At 40.8% G+C, this 20698-nt stretch overlaps 1 protein-coding gene across 1 annotated transcript in view; it reads left to right on the top strand.

Annotated features, from left to right (window-relative positions):
- The window catches only part of ROS1 (ROS proto-oncogene 1, receptor tyrosine kinase), a gene marked incomplete at its 5' end in the record, with an annotated part of 184708 nt that overhangs the window by 43614 nt on the left and 120396 nt on the right, over nucleotides 1–20698 (top strand). Inside the window, 3 exons of the mRNA XM_089652162.1 lie at nucleotides 1179–1360; nucleotides 15018–15209; nucleotides 19353–19453. Of these exons, the coding sequence (XP_089508288.1) occupies nucleotides 1179–1360; nucleotides 15018–15209; nucleotides 19353–19453 (475 nt within the window). The remainder of the gene's footprint in view (nucleotides 1–1178; nucleotides 1361–15017; nucleotides 15210–19352; nucleotides 19454–20698) is intronic.

Here is a 20698-nt window from a genome sequence, read left to right as displayed (position 1 = left end):
AATTGAACAGAGGTATGTTCTCATAATACCAAAGCTGGTCATACATTATACAATTTTATTATTCAACTTCCTTTAGCTTTACTGTCAACTATGTAGTGCAAGGGCCTGTCTGACCATCCAAATTGAAAGTGTCTAGGCCTCATATTATATGGTTTTGGTAAATCTAAACACAAATTGTATAAGAAAATTGTATAATGCATGGTCAGCCTTAGTTGATTGTATGGTCAAGTTGTAAGGTGTATGGTGATCCTTAATCTGGCCATACAGTATACTATCTGATTGTACAATCTCTGTACAATCTCTGTACAATCTCCTTTAGATTTATCAAAACTATGTAAACAATGCATTCAGTTTGTATCCAATCAGGCATGCCCTTGCACTACAAAGTTAACGTTGGACCTAAAGGACATACAAGACTAAAGTAGCCTTTTAGGTCTGGTTCACACCATAGAAACGCAGTCTAGATGCGTTTCCGCATGCACATTTTTTATGTGTTTTAGGCACATTTCGGTGCATTTTTATGTGTTTTTGATGTGTTCTTTTGCGTTTTTGATGCTTTCTGGGTAATTTTTTCCTCTCTTTTTCTTCAATGCGTTTCTGCATGCACATTTTTGACGTGCTTTTCGCACATTCCAGTGCATTTTTAATGCTTTTTTATGCATTTTCTTCAATGCGTTTCTGCATGCACATTTTTTATGTGTTTTTGGCACATTCTGGTGCATTTGTAATGCATTTTTTACGTATTCTGGTGCATTTTTGATGCTTTCTGGGTAATTTTTTCCTCTCTTTTTCTTCAATTTAAATAGGGACATGAGCATTCCAGTGCATTTTTGGTGCGTTCCAGTGCGTTTTTTGTGTGTTTTACCACATTCCAGCACAGTTCTGTGCAGGAAAAATGCAGCATGTTTTCCTTTTTTTTTCTCCAACAGGAACGCACCGGAACTGCAAGCACTGATATAAACTATGACATTGACAACCATATAACCTACTTTCTGTGCATTGTGAATGCAGAAAAAAGCACACTAAAACGCATGTAGTGTGAACTGGCCCTAAAAACCATTTTGAATTTAAGACAGACAACTCCTCACCACTTTCAGTAAAATATTGAAGTTCTCACCTCTCCTGGCTGTGCTTTCTCTGGAACAGTAATCAGTAATTTTGTTATAATTTACTGACAGATCTTGACTGGTACAACAGCACCCTCTACTGGAGCAATGATACAGGACATGTCCACATGTGGAATATCAATGGCACAGCGGAATTTTCTTCTGTGTCCATACCTGGAATAAAAAGAGCTGGCCCTTTGTCATTTGATTGGATTGGACAGTACATCTACTGGGCTGACAAATGGAATGCTAAGGTATGAAAATAGTCTAACTGATATTTAACTCTGCACTGGAGATGTGTGAAGCGACTTAAACAGGTTGACATTTTCACCTAAATCACCCTAATTTACCTGCTTGCAACTGACAGATGCAAATGTATTCACCTTGAAAAAGACAAATGGTTATAATCACACAAATATGGTCTTTATATGTTAGCACATACTGACAGTTTCTCTGACTCACTCAATAAGTCAGAGTGAGGAACTACTCTCACCGGCCACTTTATTAGGTACATCTGTTCAATTTCTTGGTAACACAAATTGCTAATCAGCCAATCACATGGCAGCAACTCAATACATTTAGGCATCTAGACGTGGTGAAGACAACTTGCTTCAAATCGAGCATCAGAATGGGGAAGAAAGGGGATTTAAGGGACTTTGAGCATGGCATGGTTGTTGGTGCCAGACGGGCTGGTCTGAGTATTTCAAAAACTGCTGATATACTAGGATTTTCACACACAACCATCTCTAGGGTTTACAGAGAATGGTCCGAAAAGGAAGAAATATCCAGCGAGCGACAGTTGTGTGGAAGAAAATGCCTTGTTGATGTCAGAGGTCAGAGGAGAATGGGCTGACTGGTTCGAGATGATAGAAAGGCAACAGTAATTCATGTCTATATGGACCAAAACCTCTGAGGAATGTTTCCAACACCTTGTTCAATCTACGCCACAAAGAATTAAGGCAGTTCTGAAGGCAAAAGGGGGTCCAACCTGGTACTAGCAAGGTGTACCTAATAAAGTGGCTCGTGATTGTATATGCATGTGCAATTCTTTCTGATTGTGATTGGTTGCTGGTGGTACACATTACAGTGTCCCCTAATATGTTTTATTTGCATTTAAAATTGGAATCTAAAATTGCAATGTAGTCACTAAGTTCAACCAATTTTGCCAACTGTCTTGTAACATTAGCTGCCCTAGTGAATTAAAAAAACACCACCTTGATCAAAATGTTAAAAAACCACCATGATATATATAATACCTGTAAATCCATGTGCAAACTGTGTTATAATTGTGTTACCATAATTAATGCCCAACTCCAGAAACCAAACCAAAAAACTCCAGAAACCAAACCAAAACCCTCCCTTGCAGTAGGGCAGTGCCCATTCTGCAAGGTTAGATGCTTGTTTATGTTTAAGGAACAGAAAAGCAGTTTTGCTTACCTGAACTTCCACCTCCCTGGCAGTCAAGGCTTCCCCATGTGTCAGCAGTATACTGTCTGATTGCATCCTCATGTCCAGTGCAGGACTAATTTATCTTCATTGGTAGTGGTGATAGAGGACCTTAGACTGCCAGAGCATAATGTAAAAGAGGCTGCAGGGACTGTCCTAACAGCACAGATGAACCTGCAGGAGTGCAGGATTGAGAAAGTAAAACTGCTTTACCAAGCCCAAGTTGAGGAAATTAAACATTAGTTCTGGACTCATAGGGTTACCTCAGTGGTATAGCTATCTTAAAGTGTTGATGTAAATTATCTGATTCCCTGCCAGGCAGCTTCTACACCCCAAAAGATCTCCATGGCCTCATTGGCTTGTAGTGTAATGCAAAAATAGAATTTGACGCATCACACCACTGCTAAGTAGTCAAGATACAATTTTATTCAAATAACAGTCAGGGAGACAATCCAAAACATAGCTAACGCATTTTGGGAGTCCAGGAGTATTCCCTTCCTCGAGGATAGAAAGAACATAAGAACATCTCTCTATCTATCTGATACAATACAATACAAAATCCCCCCCCCTCCAAGCTCTTATTTAGAAACCAAATAGCCAATAGTACTGGAAGTATCAAAATTAATATACAAAACTATACCTATATATATCTATATATATGTACTATATATAAAATATATATATATATATATATATATATATATATGTGTGTGTGTGTATTACATATATATAATTATACTATATATATATATATATATATATATATATATATATATATATGCAAAAAAAATTTAAATTTCAAACAAAAATGAGAACATGAATAGTAAACCATACCATTTCAGTTCGTCATTCGGATATAAAAAAATAAAAGTACTACAATTCATAATTATTAAAATGTTACATTCTGGTTAATATATGGACCTAATTGGCATAGATATATAATAAATGACTAAAATATCTCTCAAAACTGATATGTGTATAACTTAAGCTGTACATTATACAATCTGATTGTACAATCTTTGAACAATAGAAAAATTTACTAGTGATAATAATTAGAGATGAGCGAATCGAACCAGGCGAACCGGAATTCGAGTCGAATTTCAGGAAATATTCGATTCGCGGCGAAACCGAAATTTTGCCTACTTCGGGTGCGCGAATCGAACATTTCCCGATCAGCCGGCAAAAGTGTCCCTGCAGTGAGCTCCGCTATTTCTGACAGTTCTCTGACAGAAGGAACACATGTTTAGCGGTTGAAACATTGTATCTATTAGTTTACATTTAGGATACAGATGTTTCAACCACTGTACATGTGAAGAAGCTGTGAGAGAACTGTCAGAAATAGAGGAACTCTGCACATACACTTTTTGCCGGCTTGGAATTATTCTTCTTTTCATCCTACTTCTTCTTCTTCTTCTTCATCCTCATCCTCATCCTCTTCTTCTGAGGATGAGGATGAAGAAGAAGAAGAAGTAGGATGAAAAGAAGAATAATTCCAAGCCGGCAAAAAGTGTATGTGCAGAGTTCCTCTATTCTGCAGATACACTTAGAGGAGCTCTGCAGATACACTTAGAGGAGCTCTGCACATACACTTTTTGCCTGTTTGGAATTAATCTTATTTTCATCCTACTTCTTCTTCTTCTTCTTCTTCATCTTCTTTATCCTCATCCTCAGAAGAAGAAGAAGAGGATGAAGAAGAAGAAGAAGAAGAAGAAGAAGAAGTAGGATGAAAATAAGAATAATTGCAAGCCGGCAAAAAGTGTATGTGCAGAGTTCCTCTATTCTGCAGATACACTTAGAGGAGCTCTGCAGATACACTTAGAGGAGCTCTGCACATACACTTTTTGCCGGCTTGGAATTAATCTTATTTTCATCCTACTTCTTCTTCTTCTTCTTCTTCTTCATCCTCATCCTCATCCTCAGAAGAAGAAGAAGAGGATGAGGATGAAGAAGAAGAAGAAGTAGGATGAAAATAAGAATAATTCCAAGCCGGCAAAAAGTGTATGTGCAGAGCTCCTCTAAGTGTATCTGCAGAGCTCCTCTAAGTGTATCTGCAGAATAGAGGAACTCTGCACATACACTTTTTGCCGGAAACCGCTGTATGGAGGGAATGTCCCAGAACTGTCATAAATAGTCTATTTCTGACAGTTCTGGGACATTCACTCCATACAGCTGTTTCAACCGCTGTATGGAGGGAATGTCATAGAACTGTCAGAAATAGACTATTAATGACAGTTCTGGGACTGTCCTTCCATACAGCGGTTGAAACATTGTATCTATTTGTTTCCATAAATGGATCCATTTATGGAAACAAATAGATACAATGTTTCAACCGCTGTATGGAAGGACAGTCCCAGAACTGTCATTAATAGTCTATTTCTGACAGTTCTATGACATTCCCTCCATACAGCGGTTGAAACAGCTGTATGGAGTGAATGTCCCAGAACTGTCAGAAATAGACTATTTATGACAGTTCTGGGACATTCACTCCATACAGCGGTTGAAACATTGTATCTATTTTTTTTCCATAAATGACATTCTGCAGATACACTTAGAGGAGCGCTGCAGATACACTTTTTGCCGGCTTGGAATTATTCTTATTTTCATCCTACTTCTTCTTTTTCTTCTTATGAGGATGAGGATGAAGAAGAAGAAGTAGGATGAAAATAAGATTAATTCCAAGCCGGCAAAAAGTGTATCTGCAGCGCTCCTCTAAGTGTATTTGCAGAATGTCATTTATGGAAAAAAATAGATACAATGTTTCAACCGCTGTATGGAAGGACAGTCCCAGAACTGTCATAAATAGTCTATTTCTGACAGTTCTGGGACATTCACTCCATACAGCTGTTTCAACCGCTGTATGGAGGGAATGTCATAGAACTGTCAGAAATAGACTATTAATGACAGTTCTGGGACTGTCCTTCCATACAGCGGTTGAAACATTGTATGTATTTGTTTCCATAAATGGATCCATTTATGGAAACAAATACATACAATGTTTCAACCGCTGTATGGAAGGACAGTCCCAGAACTGTCATTAATAGTCTATTTCTGACAGTTCCATGACATTCCCTCCATACAGCGGTTGAAACAGCTGTATGGAGTGAATGTCCCAGAACTGTCAGAAATAGACTATTTCTGACAGTTCTGGGACAATCACTTTATACAGCTGTTTCAACCGCTGTATGGAGGGAATGTCATGGAACTGTCAGAAATAGACTATTAATGACAGTTCTGGGACTGTCCTTCCATACAGCGGTTGAAACATTGTATGTATTTGTTTCCATAAATGGATCCATTTATGGAAACAAATACATACAATGTTTCAACCGCTGCATGGAAGGACAGTCCCAGAACTGTCATTAATAGTCTATTTCTGACAGTTCCATGACATTCCCTCCATACAGCGGTTGAAACAGCTGTATGGAGTGAATGTCCCAGAACTGTCAGAAATAGACAGAAACTGTCACAGAACTGTCCTTCTTCTCATCCTTCTCCTTCTTCTCATCCTTCTTCTCATCCTTCTTCTCATCCTTCTCCTTCTTCTCATCCTTCTCCTTCTTCTCATCCTTCTCCTTCTTCTCATCCTTCTCCTTCTCCTTCTTCTCATCCTTCTCCTTCTCCTTCTTCTCATCCTTCTCCTTCTTCTCATCCTTCTCCTTCTCCATCTTCTCATCCTTCTCCTTCTCCTTCTTCTCATCCTTCTCCTTCTTCTCATCCTTCTCCTTCTTCTCATCCTTCTCCTTCTCCTTCTTCTCATCCTTCTCCTTCTTCTCATCCTTCTCCTTCTTCTCATCCTTCTCCTTCTTCTTCTCATCCTTCTCCTTCTTCTCATCCTTCTCCTTCTTCTCATCCTTCTTCTCATCCTTCTCCTTCTTCTCATCCTTCTCCTTCTCCTTCTTCTCATCCTTCTCCTTCTCCTTCTTCTCATCCTTCTCCTTCTCCTTCTTCTCATCCTTCTCCTTCTCCATCTTCTCATCCTTCTCCTTTTCCTTCTTCTCATCCTTCTCCTTCTGCTTCTCCTTCTCCTTCTCCTTCTTCTCATCCTTCTCCTTCTCATCCTTCTCCTTCTTCTCATCCTTCTCCTTCTTCTCATCCTTCTCATCCTTCTCCTTCTTCTCATCCTTCTCCTTCTTCTCATCCTTCTTCTCATCCTTCTCCTTCTTCTCATCCTTCTCCTTCTTCTCATCCTTCTCCTTCTCCTTCTTCTCATCCTTCTCCTTCTCCTTCTTCTCATCCTTCTCCTTCTCCTTCTTCTCATCTTTCTCCTTCTTCTCATCCTTCTTCTCCTCATCCTTCTCCTTCTCCTTCTTCTCATCCTTCTCCTTCTCCTTCTTCTCATCCTTCTCCTTCTTCTCATCCTTCTCCTTCTTCTCATCCTTCTCATTCTCCTCATCCTTCTCCTTCTTCTCATCCTTCTCCTTCTCCTTCTTCTCATCCTTCTCCTTCTCCTTCTTCTCATCCTTCTCCTTCTCCATCTTCTCATCCTTCTCCTTCTCCTTCTTCTCATCCTTCTCCTTCTCCTTCTTCTCATCCTTCTCCTTCTCCATCTTCTCATCCTTCTCCTTTTCCTTCTTCTCATCCTTCTCCTTCTCCTTCTCCTCATCCTTCTCCTTCTTCTCATCCTTCTCCTTCTGCTTCTCCTTCTCCTCATCCTTCTCCTTCTTCTCATCCTTCTCCTTCTTCTCATCCTTCTCCTTCTCCTTCTTCTCATCCTTCTCCTTCTTCTCATCCTTCTCCTTCTCCTTCTTCTCATCCTTCTCCTTCTCATCCTTCTCCTTCTTCTCATCCTTCTCCTTCTTCTCATCCTTCTCCTTCTCCTTCTTCTCATCCTTCTCCTTCTTCTCATCCTTCTCCTTCTCCATCTTCTCATCCTTCTCCTTTTCCTTCTTCTCATCCTTCTGCTTCTCCTTCTCCTTCTCCTTCTTCTCATCCTTCTCCTTCTGCTCATCCTTCTCCTTCTTCTCATCCTTCTCCTTCTTCTCATCCTTCTCCTTCTTCTCATCCTTCTCCTTCTTCTCATCCTTCTCCTTCTCCTCATCCTTCTCCTTCTTCTCATCCTTCTCCTTCTCCTTCTTCTCATCCTTCTCCTTCTCCTTCTTCTCATCCTTCTCCTTCTCCTTCTTCTCATCCTTCTCCTTCTTCTCATCCTTCTCCTTCTCCTCATCCTTCTCCTTCTCCTTCTTTTCATCCTTCTCCTTCTCCTTCTCCTCATCCTTCTCCTTCTCCTCATCCTTCTCCTTCTTCTCATCCTTCTCCTTCTTCTCATCCTTCTCCTTCTTCTCATCCTTCTCCTTCTTCTTCTCATCCTTCTCCTTCTTCTTCTCATCCTTCTCCTTCTTCTCATCCTTCTTCTCATCCTTCTCCTTCTTCTCATCCTTCTCCTTCTTCTCATCCTTCTCCTTCTCCTTCTTCTCATCCTTCTCCTTCTTCTCATCCTTCTCCTTCTTCTCATCCTTCTCCTTCTCCATCTTCTCATCCTTCTCCTTCTCCATCTTCTCATCCTTCTCCTTTTCCTTCTTCTCATCCTTCTCCTTCTGCTTCTCCTTCTCCTTCTTCTCATCCTTCTCCTTCTTCTCATCCTTCTCCTTCTTCTCATCCTTCTCATCCTTCTTCTCATCCTTCTCCTTCTTCTCATCCTTCTCATCCTTCTTCTCATCCTTCTCCTTCTTCTCATACTTCTCATCCTTCTCCTTCTTCTCATCCTTCTCCTTCTCCTTCTTCTCATCCTTCTCCTTCTTCTCATCCTTCTTCTCATCCTTCTCCTTCTCCTTCTTCTCATCCTTCTCCTTCTTCTCATCCTTCTTCTCCTCATCCTTCTCCTTCTCCTTCTTCTCATCCTTCTCCTTCTCCTTCTTCTCATCCTTCTCCTTCTCATCCTTCTCTTTCTTCTCATCCTTCTCCTTCTTCTCATCCTTCTCCTTCTCCTTCTTCTCATCCTTCTTCTCCTCATCCTTCTCCTTCTTCTCATCCTTCTTCTCCTCATCCTTCTCCTTCTTCTCATCCTTCTCCTTCTCATCCTTCTCCTTCTCCTTCTTCTCATCCTTCTCCTTCTCATCCTTCTCCTTCTTCTCATCCTTCTCCTTCTCCTTCTTCTCATCCTTCTCCTTCTTCTCATCCTTCTCCTTCTCCATCTCTTTCCTCATCTCCAAGGGCATTTAAATTAAAGGTACAGTGTTCTGCACTAATTTAAAGGCTCTCTGAAGCCTAGAAACCCTTTTTATAAGTCATCTTCGTAGCGAAGAAATTCGCATCGAATCGAATTTCACACTGGAATTCGCCGAATCAGCCGAATCGAATTTTTGAGAAATTCGCTCATCTCTAATAATAATAATAGTAATTATTGAAATAATTCAGTCTGGTTAAAATATGGCCCTAATGAGAATAAATATATAAAATGAGTGAAATATATCTAAAAACTGATATTAGCCATACACTGTACAGTCTGATTATACAATTGCTCGACAGTAACTCCCACATCCTACCAACCTCTTGCATTATGAGGATAAACCCAAACAACCCCATCCATTAGTGGAGGATCCAAATTAGACTGTACAGTCAGATTGGATTGTATGTGCAAAGCCTAGAAGGTGATCAAAGATCTTATCAGCCAACCTTGGTGATAACATAATTGAGACAGGTAAAAGAACCCTTTCTTTTTTTTCTTTATAAAGATTGCCAGTGTACAACCATAACATAGCACACAATACAAAGCGAGATATTCCCATTGTTAATAAAGCTTGTCTCTACAAATACTTCTGAAAAAAACCCTTTCTGATTCATATCTGAATTAAACATAGCTAGTGATGTCTGTGCCACTCTTCTTCTTCCCTCCATAGGAAAATACCAAGCACAGCTATTAAAAGTTTATATGTTTGAAGGCACCATGGTTTACTACATTTATAAACTGCATTGAAAATAAAAGGAGCCACCAATAATATTAAACAGCTATTAATAGAAGTACATATTTCAGAATGTTAACCTGCGAAACAGAAGTTGTTCACATAATATCTGTATTTTGTATGGGTTATATGGCAATAGCTGAATGAAAAGGTGTGTCTCTAGAATCTCCTTGTGTACTCTGACCTTCCTACCTTGTGTAAACCTGTGCCAGGCTCCAGTGACACCCTTCAGTGCATGTCATTTATTACAGTGATAGTCATCACACATCTAGCAATGATACATTCTGTTGACATTTAACACTACCTTCTTTTAGATGATAAGGAAGTTGCAAAGAAAGTATATGCTAACATGATCAAATTTTGTGATAAAGCCATTCACTTGTGTTGAATTGTATAAATAATCTATTTGGATAGACAAAAACAGTCCGTTATAGGAAATTATATTTTGATATAGCCAGTCTATGCATTGTATTTAATCAGAAATTGTAAATTTTGTTGATTTAAATTTTTTGTTCTGACAAACTGTATAATTATAAAATCTTCACATGATATGTTAGACAGGATACACATTGCATATTTTCATAGTCTCGTATTTTCATAGTTTCATATTAATAGACATTTAATAGTTCTTAAACTGTAAAGACAAATTCATATATTTATATATTCATAACAAGAAGTAAATAAGCTTCAAAACAATTTCTCATTGATCTATGTAGCTGCAGGTACTATAGAGTAATATGTTCTTAATATTTAAAGCAGAAGCACTTCAGGAACCATGGGGGCAGGGGGGTTTAGCTCTCTCTGATTTATACAAATATTATCTGGCAGGTCAGGGTGTTTTTGTGCGATGGTGGCTTTTGGGAGAGGACGGGGATTCGGCTACGGTGTTGGAGACTGCAATCCTAGGCTCTTACGAGAGCTTGAGACTCCTAAACAGAGGCTCTGGGGCCCAATTTCCCCTTACCACCACAATGTGGGCCATGATTAAAGCCTGACAATGTACTCAGTCAGACTTCAACCTGAATCTACTTCCCTGTCAGCGGCCTCCCCACTCTGGTTGAACCCTAGACTCTCTCAGTTTACTACTATCCCAGATTCAGTAATTTGGGCTTCCAAAGGAATTAAGACCCTTGGGGATATCACTATTGGGGGCACACTGCTAATGTTCGATGACTTGAAGGCCAAGCATAATTTGCCCAATCTTACTTTTTTCGATATCTGCAGTTATGGTTTCTGGCTTTCGCCCTCTACACTGCCCTACTAAAACTTTCGAATGACCTACTAACTGCTAAAACCAACGGCCACTATTCAATACTCCTACTACTCCATCCCCTCCTCCTCAAAAAACTTCACTCTTTTGGCTTCAGCAACTCCGCTCTCTTCTGGTTCTCCTCCTATCTATCGCAGCGCTCCTTCAGTGTTACCTATAACGCTGCCATCTCCTCCTCACTCCCTCTCTCTGTAGGGGTCCCTCAAGGTTCTGTCCTTGGACCCCTTCTCTTCTCCATCTACACTTCCTCCCTTGGTCACTTGATAAACTCCCACGGCTTCAATTACCATCTCTATGTTGATGACATGCAAATCTATCTGTCTACCCCTCACCTCACCCCTTCAGTTTCCACCCGCATCGCTAGCCTACTGTATCGGCTTGGATGTCAATCCACTTCCTCAAACTCAACCTTTCCAAAACTAAGCTCCTAGTATTCCCCCCTGCCCGTGCCCCCCCCCCACTGACTTCACCATAAATATCGCTAACACCATCTTCAGCCCATCCCCTCACGCCAGGGTACTAGGTGTAATCCTAGATTCCCATCTGTGCTTCCAGTCCCAGATCCAATCGCTGACAAAATCATGTAGACTTCATCTCCGCAACATCTCCAAGATACGACCGTTCCTAACCCCGGAAACCACTAAGCAACTTATTCACTCCCTTGTCATATCACGCCTCGACTACTGTAACTCCCTCCTCATTGGCCTACCTGATCGCAGGCTATCCCCCCTCCTGTCTATCATGAACACCGCTGCCAGACTCATCCACCTCACAAACTGTTCTGTATTCCTGCCAATCCCTCCACTGGCTCCCAGTTGTCCAACAGATAAAATTCAAAACACTAACAATGACATATAAATCCATCCACAACACTGCCCCAATTTACATAACCGATCTTATCTCTAAATATCACCCAAACTGTACACTTCGCTCCTCGCAAGACCTCTTATTCTGGTATGACATTAATATATATGACACAGCAGTGTTTTTAGCTCCAGATTTGATCTGAGACTAACTTGTAAACTACCCTCCACTGAGACCCCACAGGGACTCTAGACTTCTACATGGTGGGATCTTGCCTGGTTGGGCATGCCTGGATGGGGGGGCAGGATAAGCAATGTGAAATTGTTATTTCCTCGTTGTTTTAATTTTTTTGCTACTAAAGCATTAAGTTTCTGGTCATAAAATTAATAAACAGAAATTAAAAAAAATTAAAGCAGAAGCACTTTCAGTTCAGCATCCCACCCTGTTGTCTACTCCTGGCAGTGGTTTAGTTTTTATCTCTTATGTGAACTCAAAGCAGGTTCACAGGAAGAGGAGAGGTGCAGAATGCTAAGCTGGCCATTGACAGATCGAAATTTAGATGGTTCAACAGGAACTGGACAAATTTTGATCCATCTTTGGGCAGGCTGGTTGTACTGAAGTTGATCTATTAATCGACTTCAGTACAATCAGCCTGTTGATTTTTTTTTGTATGATTACTGCTGCCTGCTATAGCCTGCAGCAGTGATCATTGTATTCTGATGGCGAGGAAACCTCCCTCTGTCAGAATGCAATAGCGCAGAGTGAGGGAAAGAGGAATAAAGCAATTTTCTTTCAACCCGTGTCTGAAGGAAAGAATGTCCAGCCTAAGAACTGACTTGAACAACCTACTTCTTTTGTTAAATTTGAAGATGAATTTCTTAAAGTGACTGTAAAGGCTCAGGGTTTTTTTTACCTTCATGCATTCCATGAATGATGGTAAAAAGCCTTCTGTGTGCAGCAGCCCCCCCTAGCCTCCCCAATACCTACCTGAGCCCCATCGTAATCCAGCAATGTGCACAAGAGCCTTGGCCTCCAGGGACTTTCTGTCCTCATTGGCTAAGATAGCAGCAGGAGGAATTGGCTCCCGCTGCTGTCAGTCACAGCCAGTGAGCCAATGTGGAGAGAAAAGGGGCAGGGCCGATCTGTGGCTGTGTGTGTGAAAGGAGCTGCAGAGCAGTGGCTTGGGAGTGAGCCTGCTTGGGTGACCCCATAGCAATCTGCTTGCAATGGGGGCACTTAGTAGGGGGGAGGGGCCAAGAACGCCAGCGTGGGACCTGAGAAGAGGGGAATCGGGGTTGCTTTGTGCAAAATCACTGCACAGAGCAAGTAAGTATAACATATTTGTTTGTTATTTAACCGCCTCCCGCCATATAGTAATATGACGGATGCAAGGCGGTTCTCTCATTCTGGGAGGACGTCATATGACATCAGCCTATTCTAACCACCCATGCATGGCTCCCGGAGTGCGCAGCGAGGCGATCGGTGGTGTGCTGTGTCCCTCGGACACAGCGGATCACCGATCCACTGAAAGAGCCGAACATGTCGGCTCGGTCATGTGATCAGCTGTGTCCAATCACAGCTGATCACATGTAAACAGGGAAATTCCGGTTATCGGCATTTCTCTCCTCTTGAGCTGTCACGCTGACAGCTCGTGAGGAGAACCGGTAATCGACATTCCTCGGAGGGGACATGTACACAGATCATCAGAGCACTGATGATCAGTGTGCCCTGATGATTTGTGTAGCCCCAGCAGTGCCACCTGTCAGTGTCCATCAGTGCCAGCTGTCAGTGCTCATCCATTTCACCTGCCAGTGTCCATCAGTGCCACATTTCAGTGCCTATCAGTGCCACATCAATGCCACATATCAGTGCCCATCTGAGCTGCCTTTCAGTGTCACCCATCAGTGCCTCCTATCAGTGCCAGTCAGTGCCGCCTATCAGTGTGCATCAGTGCTGCATATCAGTGCCCGTCAGTGCTGCCTATCAGTACCGCCCAACAGTGCCAGTCACTGCCACCTAACAGTGCCAGTCAGTGTGCCTATCAGTGACACCTATCAGTGCCATATATGAGTTCTGCCTTTCAGTGCCCATCAGTGATGCCTGTCAATGCCCATCAGTACCATCTACCAGTGCCACCTCATCAGTGCCCATCAGTGCCACCTATCAGTGTCCATCAGTGCAGCCTATCAGCGCCCATCACTGCAGCCTCATTAGCACACATCAGTGAAGAAGAAAAATCACTTATTTACAAAATTTTATAACAAAAACTAAGAAAAAAGTTTTTTTTTTCAAAAATTTCAGTGGTTTTTGGTTTGTTTAATAAAAAATAAAAAACCCAGAGGTGATTAAATACCACCAAAATAAAGCTCTATCTGTCACAAAAAAAATGCAAAAAATTTCATATGGGTACAGTGTTGCATGACCGCGCAATTGACATTCAAAATGCAACAGTGCTGAAAGCTGGAAATTGGCCTGGGCAGGAAGGGGGTATAAGTGCCCTGTAGACTAGTGGTTAAAAAAATATCACTTGGAGTGCTGGAGCTACAGAAGTCAATGGAAGTCAAAATATTGTTTTAAAGCTTTTTCACCTCTGGTAAGAATTGGTAAATATTTTAATGTCCACAGCCTGAAGAAAGTTCAAGGCGCAGGCATAATATACCAGATGTCTAATCCAAAGCTCCTCTCCTGCCTGTCTCAAGAACATAAACAGCAACCCAGTGCATTTTTAACTCTGCACCTTGGGGTAGCCCATACCTTCCACTCATGTCACAGAAGTTGCATTGAACTTGTGACAGTTGCTTAAGGGTCAATCCACCTAAGAGTGATATCTTCATTACACAGTAGGTGTAGTCTAGCAGGCTGAGTCTGTCTCCTAGCATATACCTAAAACTAGAATATCAATTATGGGTGAGCTGAACCTTTACTACTGACAGACAAAGACAGATGGAAGCTCGATTTTTATCTTATGAATATATATATATATATATATATATATATATATATATATATATATATCTATATCTCAAGTAGCTCTTACTACAACTATGTCAGGCAACAGGAAAAAGGTGGCTTTTTGTGCTTGTAGAATCTTACATATTTCATCACAAGCAGGGGGAGATCTCATTAGCACCAGGGGCGGACTGACCATTTTGAAACTCGGGCACTGCCCGAGGGCCCAGGGTCAGTAGGGGGCCCCATGAGATGCCCCTGGTACCTTTTTCATAGGCTTTTTTGAGTTTGGGCAAGGACACAGGGGCCACATGATCCCCTATTGCCCGGGGGCCCCTGGAGTTGTCAGTCCGCCCCTGATTAGCACTTTCAGATTGTAGGAAGAAAAACTAATAGACAATTATTTAGTGAAGCTCATTTCATTGTAGTAAATATGTATTGTATACCTGATCTGTTTGATTTATTGCTGTGAATCAATGCCTACACATAAGCAGTAAGCGGTAAATTTAAAAAATGTAATTTTACCTCTTCATTGAATAATAGATTCTCAGAACATCTATTAAGACTTATTTTACTGAGGAAGTTCATGTTGGACGTCGTCTCATCACTGATGTGACAGTGGACTCGGTTAATGCTTTTCTGTATTGGACAACGGATTATACAGTGGAGGCCTGCAGACTGAATGGGCAGGAGCATCTTATTATTCAAAACTTAACACTATTTTCCAATACTCAAGTGAGTGAAAGCTTAAGGGAAGCAGAACATATTACAGTACATATGAATTCTTGCCAATGTACCACTGATTACTTGTATGTATTGATCTCCATATACATTTTCTGCCATGGTGTTGGGAAAAGCTTATCAGGCCTTAGGCTCCATTCACACCAATGCGCTTTTTAGTGCTTTTTGCAGAAACACACTACAGTCCATTTAACATGGTTTCCTATGGAACATGTTTACATCTATGCTTTTTTGAGCTGCTGCGTTTTTGGAAAGGGTTAGGGACTTTTTTAACACCTTCCTGCCCAGCCTATAGCAGATTGATGGTCGGGCAGGACACTTCTCCTTGTGGCTGGGCATCATATGACATCCTGTCAAAAGGAGTCGCTCACGCGGCTGCGGGGCCGCGCAGCAGTGCGATCTGTCACCGGATGTGTCCACAGGATTGGTGATCATACTTTTTTGTTTTTTCAGTTTGGTCATCATTCTGTAAGCTTGTTGACTAATAGCATTGCATAAGGAATCATAGACCCTTCCTCTACCTCTGGGCATGCTAGCGTACATAGTATTACACAAGACTGCTGTTAGAAATCATGGGGTCTTGTACAGCCTACCTGACAGGGCCAGGGCCTGAGCCCAACCACTACTTCTCCTAGCCTGAAGACAATATGCGTCATGGAGAAATTTGGGTGTGGCAAAATTCCACTAACACTGTGTTTGTGTGTGAGTGTGTGTGTGTGCTTGGGAGGGGGGATTGGTTAAACTTGTAGAAAGCATAGGGGTAAAAAGTATGTAACATACAAAGTGCAAGTGTCTGGATTATGTATCTGGAGTATATAGTGTACAAAACACAGGTGTCAGGAGTAAGTCGTGTAAAGAGTGTAGAGGTCCAGAGTTGGTAATGCAGATACTTTAGAAGTCAGGAGTTTGTAATATACAGAGTGCATGGGGTCAGGAGTATGTAATGTACAGAGTGCATGGGGTCAGGAGTATGTAATGTACAGAGTGTATGGGGTCAGGAGTATGTAATGAACATAGTTCAGGTGTTAGGAGGTTAGGAGTGGGTAACACATAGAGTGCAGGGATCATGAGTGTGATGTACATAGTTAATGAGTCAGAAGTGAGTTATGCACAAAGTGCAGGGGTCAGGAGTACATAATTTACAAAGTTCAGGGCTTAGGAATGAGTAACACAGAGAGTCCATGGGTCAAAAGTATGTAATGTACAGAGTGCAAAGATTATGAGGAGATAATGTACAGGCAAAGGCTGAAAGGACAGCAGATAGGGGTGTACACATGCTGCAGCCAGCATGGAAAAAATTATCCCAGAAATGTTTAACCATCAAATCCCATTCCACTGATTGGGGTTGCCCTGCAACTGTTTAAAATTCACAATGATCTCTCTAGCTGCTTGTACAGTGTAGTAATTTATTCTTAAAGATCATGGATCACAACAAAGACTGCAGAGTCCAATTTAAGTTAGTTTCTAACAGCTTGAGGCTCCATGCAGAATGGGCCTAAAAAGCTGCCAGTTTCCTTGGCAGAAAAAAAATGCTCATATATATTTAGGGAAGCTGCCAAGGTTCTGCCCACTATAGACAAAGGCTGAGACTCTGTTGTTTCTGTAAAGTTCCCCACAATGCATATACAGTATTAAAGCTACATAGGTGAATGAAGACTTTTTTTTTAAAGTGCTGCTTATTCAGAGTATTGAAATACTGTACTGTCTAGACATAGTAAGCTTATGTTTAGTTGCCTTTATTTATTATTTATTTATTTCAGGTACTTATATAGCACTGTCACTTTACGCAGCACTTTACACATATATATATTGAACATTCACATCAGTCCCTAACCCTCAAGGGGTGTACAATCTTTTTAACACCTTCCCGCCTGGAAATCACTCTGCTATTGGACAGGCGGGACACTCCTCCCTCTGAGTGGGCGTCATATGATGTCCTGTCAAAAGGTGCAGCTAACGCGGCCACAGGGCAGTGCAGTGGTGCGATCTGTCACTGGTTGTGTCCACAGGACACAGCCAATGACAGATCACTACACTGGCCCTCTGCCGGTGTCATGTGACCGCTGTGATCAATTACAGCAGATCACATGACAATTGTATACAATGGATGGCTTCCTTTCATGCCATGCATTGTATACAATTGTGTTCTTAGCTGTGATTGGTTACAGCGGTCACATGGTACAGACAGGGCCAATCACAGCCAATCTGTATCATGTGATGAGCTTTGCCCAATCACAGCGAATCATAACAAAAGACTGAATGAATCAGTTTCATTATGTAACAATGGTTGCTAATATCAATGAAATACATTGGTATTAGAAATCATAATGTGTAAAAAGAAAAAAAAATCCTGATCACTTGCCCAGAGTAGTACAGTCACAGTGTGCTGAAAAAAATAGTTTAAAGAATGTAATAAAAAATAAATAACAATAGATTTTTTTAAAATAAATAATAATAATAATAATTATTATTAATAATTTTTTACATACTGTCACCAGTCAGTGTCTCTGATCACCACCACACCAGTTATATGATAATACTGTACTGGACTGGTGATAATATGTAAAAAACAATTGTGATTTTTTTATTTCTTTTATTTTTACATTTTCCCAAAAAATTACAACTTAAAATAACTCACCATGTCTCTTTCCAAATACCTTGGACTATCTATTTGCCACAAAAATGGGTCATTTGGGGTTATTTTTACTATCCTGGTGTTTTTGGGCCTCAAGAACTGAGGTTGGCTGTCAGTAAATCAGGATTCATTGACTGTCAGATATATATACCATGGTTTGTGGACTTTATAACATTTCCTACAGACTAAATATTATACACCAAAGAAATGTAGCAAAATAAATTTTTACCTAAATTTATGAAGAAAAGTTAATTATTTGCAAAATTTTATAACAGAAAAACATGCTTTTTTTGCTTATTTAGCAAAAACTAAATAACACAGTGGTGATTAAATACCACCAAAAGAAAGCTCTATTTGTCTGAAAAAAAAGATACATTTTGTTTAATGGGTACAGTGTTGCATGACCGCGCAATTGTCATTCAAAGTGCAACAACGCTGAAAGCTGAAAATTGGCCTGGGCAGGAAGGGGGTAAAAGTGTCCACGCCCGTTACTGAAGAGGTTAAATTAAATGTGCTGACTTGCATTAATTGTTAATTTTTTTGTTAAACTAACTTTTGGAAAATGTAATGAATAAGCCCATAAGCAAAAGTCTAGTACTGTATATTGCAGCTTACCAATTCATTGATGTTGTGGCTGCATTCATTTTATTTTTGCTCTTATCTTTACCTGTTGATGAAGTGAGTAAGTATTTTATTTTTCAACTTCATTTACCAGGCCAAGTAAAAGTGACAGTTGGAGGGTTGAGACAAACCATTTAAAATTGGAAGAGGTGCTCACTATGGTCTGCTTTTATTCATTTATGCAAAACATTTATTACAGAAGGAAAACAAATCTGTTTCTGTGACTGCTTAAAGAGGCTAGAGAAGACTACAATTCCTTTTAGCTTTGGCTCAGCTCCTCCTCAAGCACCACCATTGTTGTTACCCTGGTGTGTACATAGATATGCATGCATATGGAAGGGTTTCCACATGTGCAGACACGTGAAGGTTCGGCACTTCCATACCGATCCATCTTTGTGCATGCATGGGAAACCCACGTGTACACAGATGTTCTGCAGGGACTCAAAGCCCTGCGGCACGTTTGCTCACACATAGAATCTGGTGGAGGAGGAGCTGAACATTATTCTCACCTGGCAAGCACAAAAACCTTAAAAAAAGTAAAAAAAATATTTTGAAAATGTGAGAGAGGGAGGGGGTAGAAGGCAGAGGAAAGTAAGTTTATAGGGTGGAGGTGCACTTTAAAGCTGTAGTTTAACTTTAAATCTGCTAGTCTGATAATGATACTGCCCAAGGGTGGCTGCATTGTTCCCCCATTGACTATACCCTAAAATAAAGGGAAAAAAAAGAAAACTAATGCAGCCAACACATTTAAGATGCAATATATTACGTTTTATTTATTTTGCGTATAAATATGCTTTAAGATTGTTGATTTGTCATCATTCAGAAATACTAATTTACTGTACAGCATCTATCTGTAAATACACAAACATTATGTTTACCAGGTTGTGGCACTGACATTGGACTTTAAACATGGATGGCTTTACTGGCTTGTAAAGAATGGACTCATTATAAACTTGTACAGGACAAATATACGAAAAAATGGGTAAATGCTAACAATCTATCTTCTTACATCTTCTTTTACACCAAATGCTGATATTTTACTGTTACAACTGATACATCATTCCGCTAAATTACTTTTGATTGGCCTTAGTTTAAAAGAGAAGTAAAAGAGCTGTAGATGGATGCAGCATCAGTCCATTGCCGCACCAGTTCCCCGCTGGCTCACCACCACTGTGAGCAGCGACTGTCAGTCCCCCCACGCTCACTGCAGTGCTGGGCTGTGGAGGAGGAGGGATTGGCTGGCTCAGGTTTCATTTCAGACTCTGGGGTGGATCCTGACTTTAAAGTCGGGATCTTTTCCCATCCTGGACCGACTGAGTGACGTAAACAGAGATCTCAGCCCCAAAAGTGGGTGGGGTTGGAGGGAGAATAAAAATGGACACTCTAGACTTTCTTGCATTTTCTCTCCACCTCACCCACTTTCAGGGGATAGATATCTGTTTACTCTTTAATAAAGTGCAAAAAAATTAAAAGTCAGCCGCTACAAATACTGTAGTGGCTGACTTTTAATAAAAGGACACTCACCTGTAGATGATCCAGCACTGTACTCACCCGGGTCAGTTCTTCGCCCAGTGCTCAGGTCCAAGGAGTCGGCATGCTTGGTGTGGGAATTTGGTTGTGACTCCTTGTGGCTTTACATCCAGCTTCCAACTGCGCATGCGCCAGCCATGCTGCACTGTGTGAATGGTACTGCAGCCTCATGGGACCTGTAACATATCCCAAGAGGTTGCAGGTAGGCCAGGGGGCCAACTTCCAATAGAATCATCTAGGCGATCTGACTGGAATTGGGAGCAGGTAACTACCAAAACCACTTTAAGGTGAAGTTCCACTTTAATGTGCAAACCACCAGAAGCTTGGAGCAGATATCTTTCATCCCAGACGAGCATTCTGGGTGTCAAATTCAGGAACACTTATTTAAAATTAAAGAAAAAAAAGTTTTCCTTAATGTTTATACATAGACTATCAAGTGTGTATCATAGACTGAAAGATTTCATAACTTTATGAAATGCCATTGGTTTAATCACGTACATTTTATAGTGCATACAGTATATGTGAACTACATGTTGCACATGTATTATAACTGTACTTTGCACATATTCTATTGCACTGTTTTTTATTGAGTTTCAAATAATATAACATACAGTATGCCCACACAGGGGCTAAGGCATTGACACTGAAATCCACAGGCAACAGCTCATGGTAAGTATGGCAATTTTCCATCCCAGAA

Source organism: Staurois parvus, unplaced genomic scaffold (genome assembly GCF_062004578.1).
Source record: "Staurois parvus isolate SC_StPar_1 unplaced genomic scaffold, SC_StPar_1.0 ptg000672l, whole genome shotgun sequence".
Classification (NCBI taxonomy): domain Eukaryota; kingdom Metazoa; phylum Chordata; class Amphibia; order Anura; family Ranidae; genus Staurois; species Staurois parvus.
This window is presented reverse-complemented; position numbering and strand designations above follow the sequence as displayed.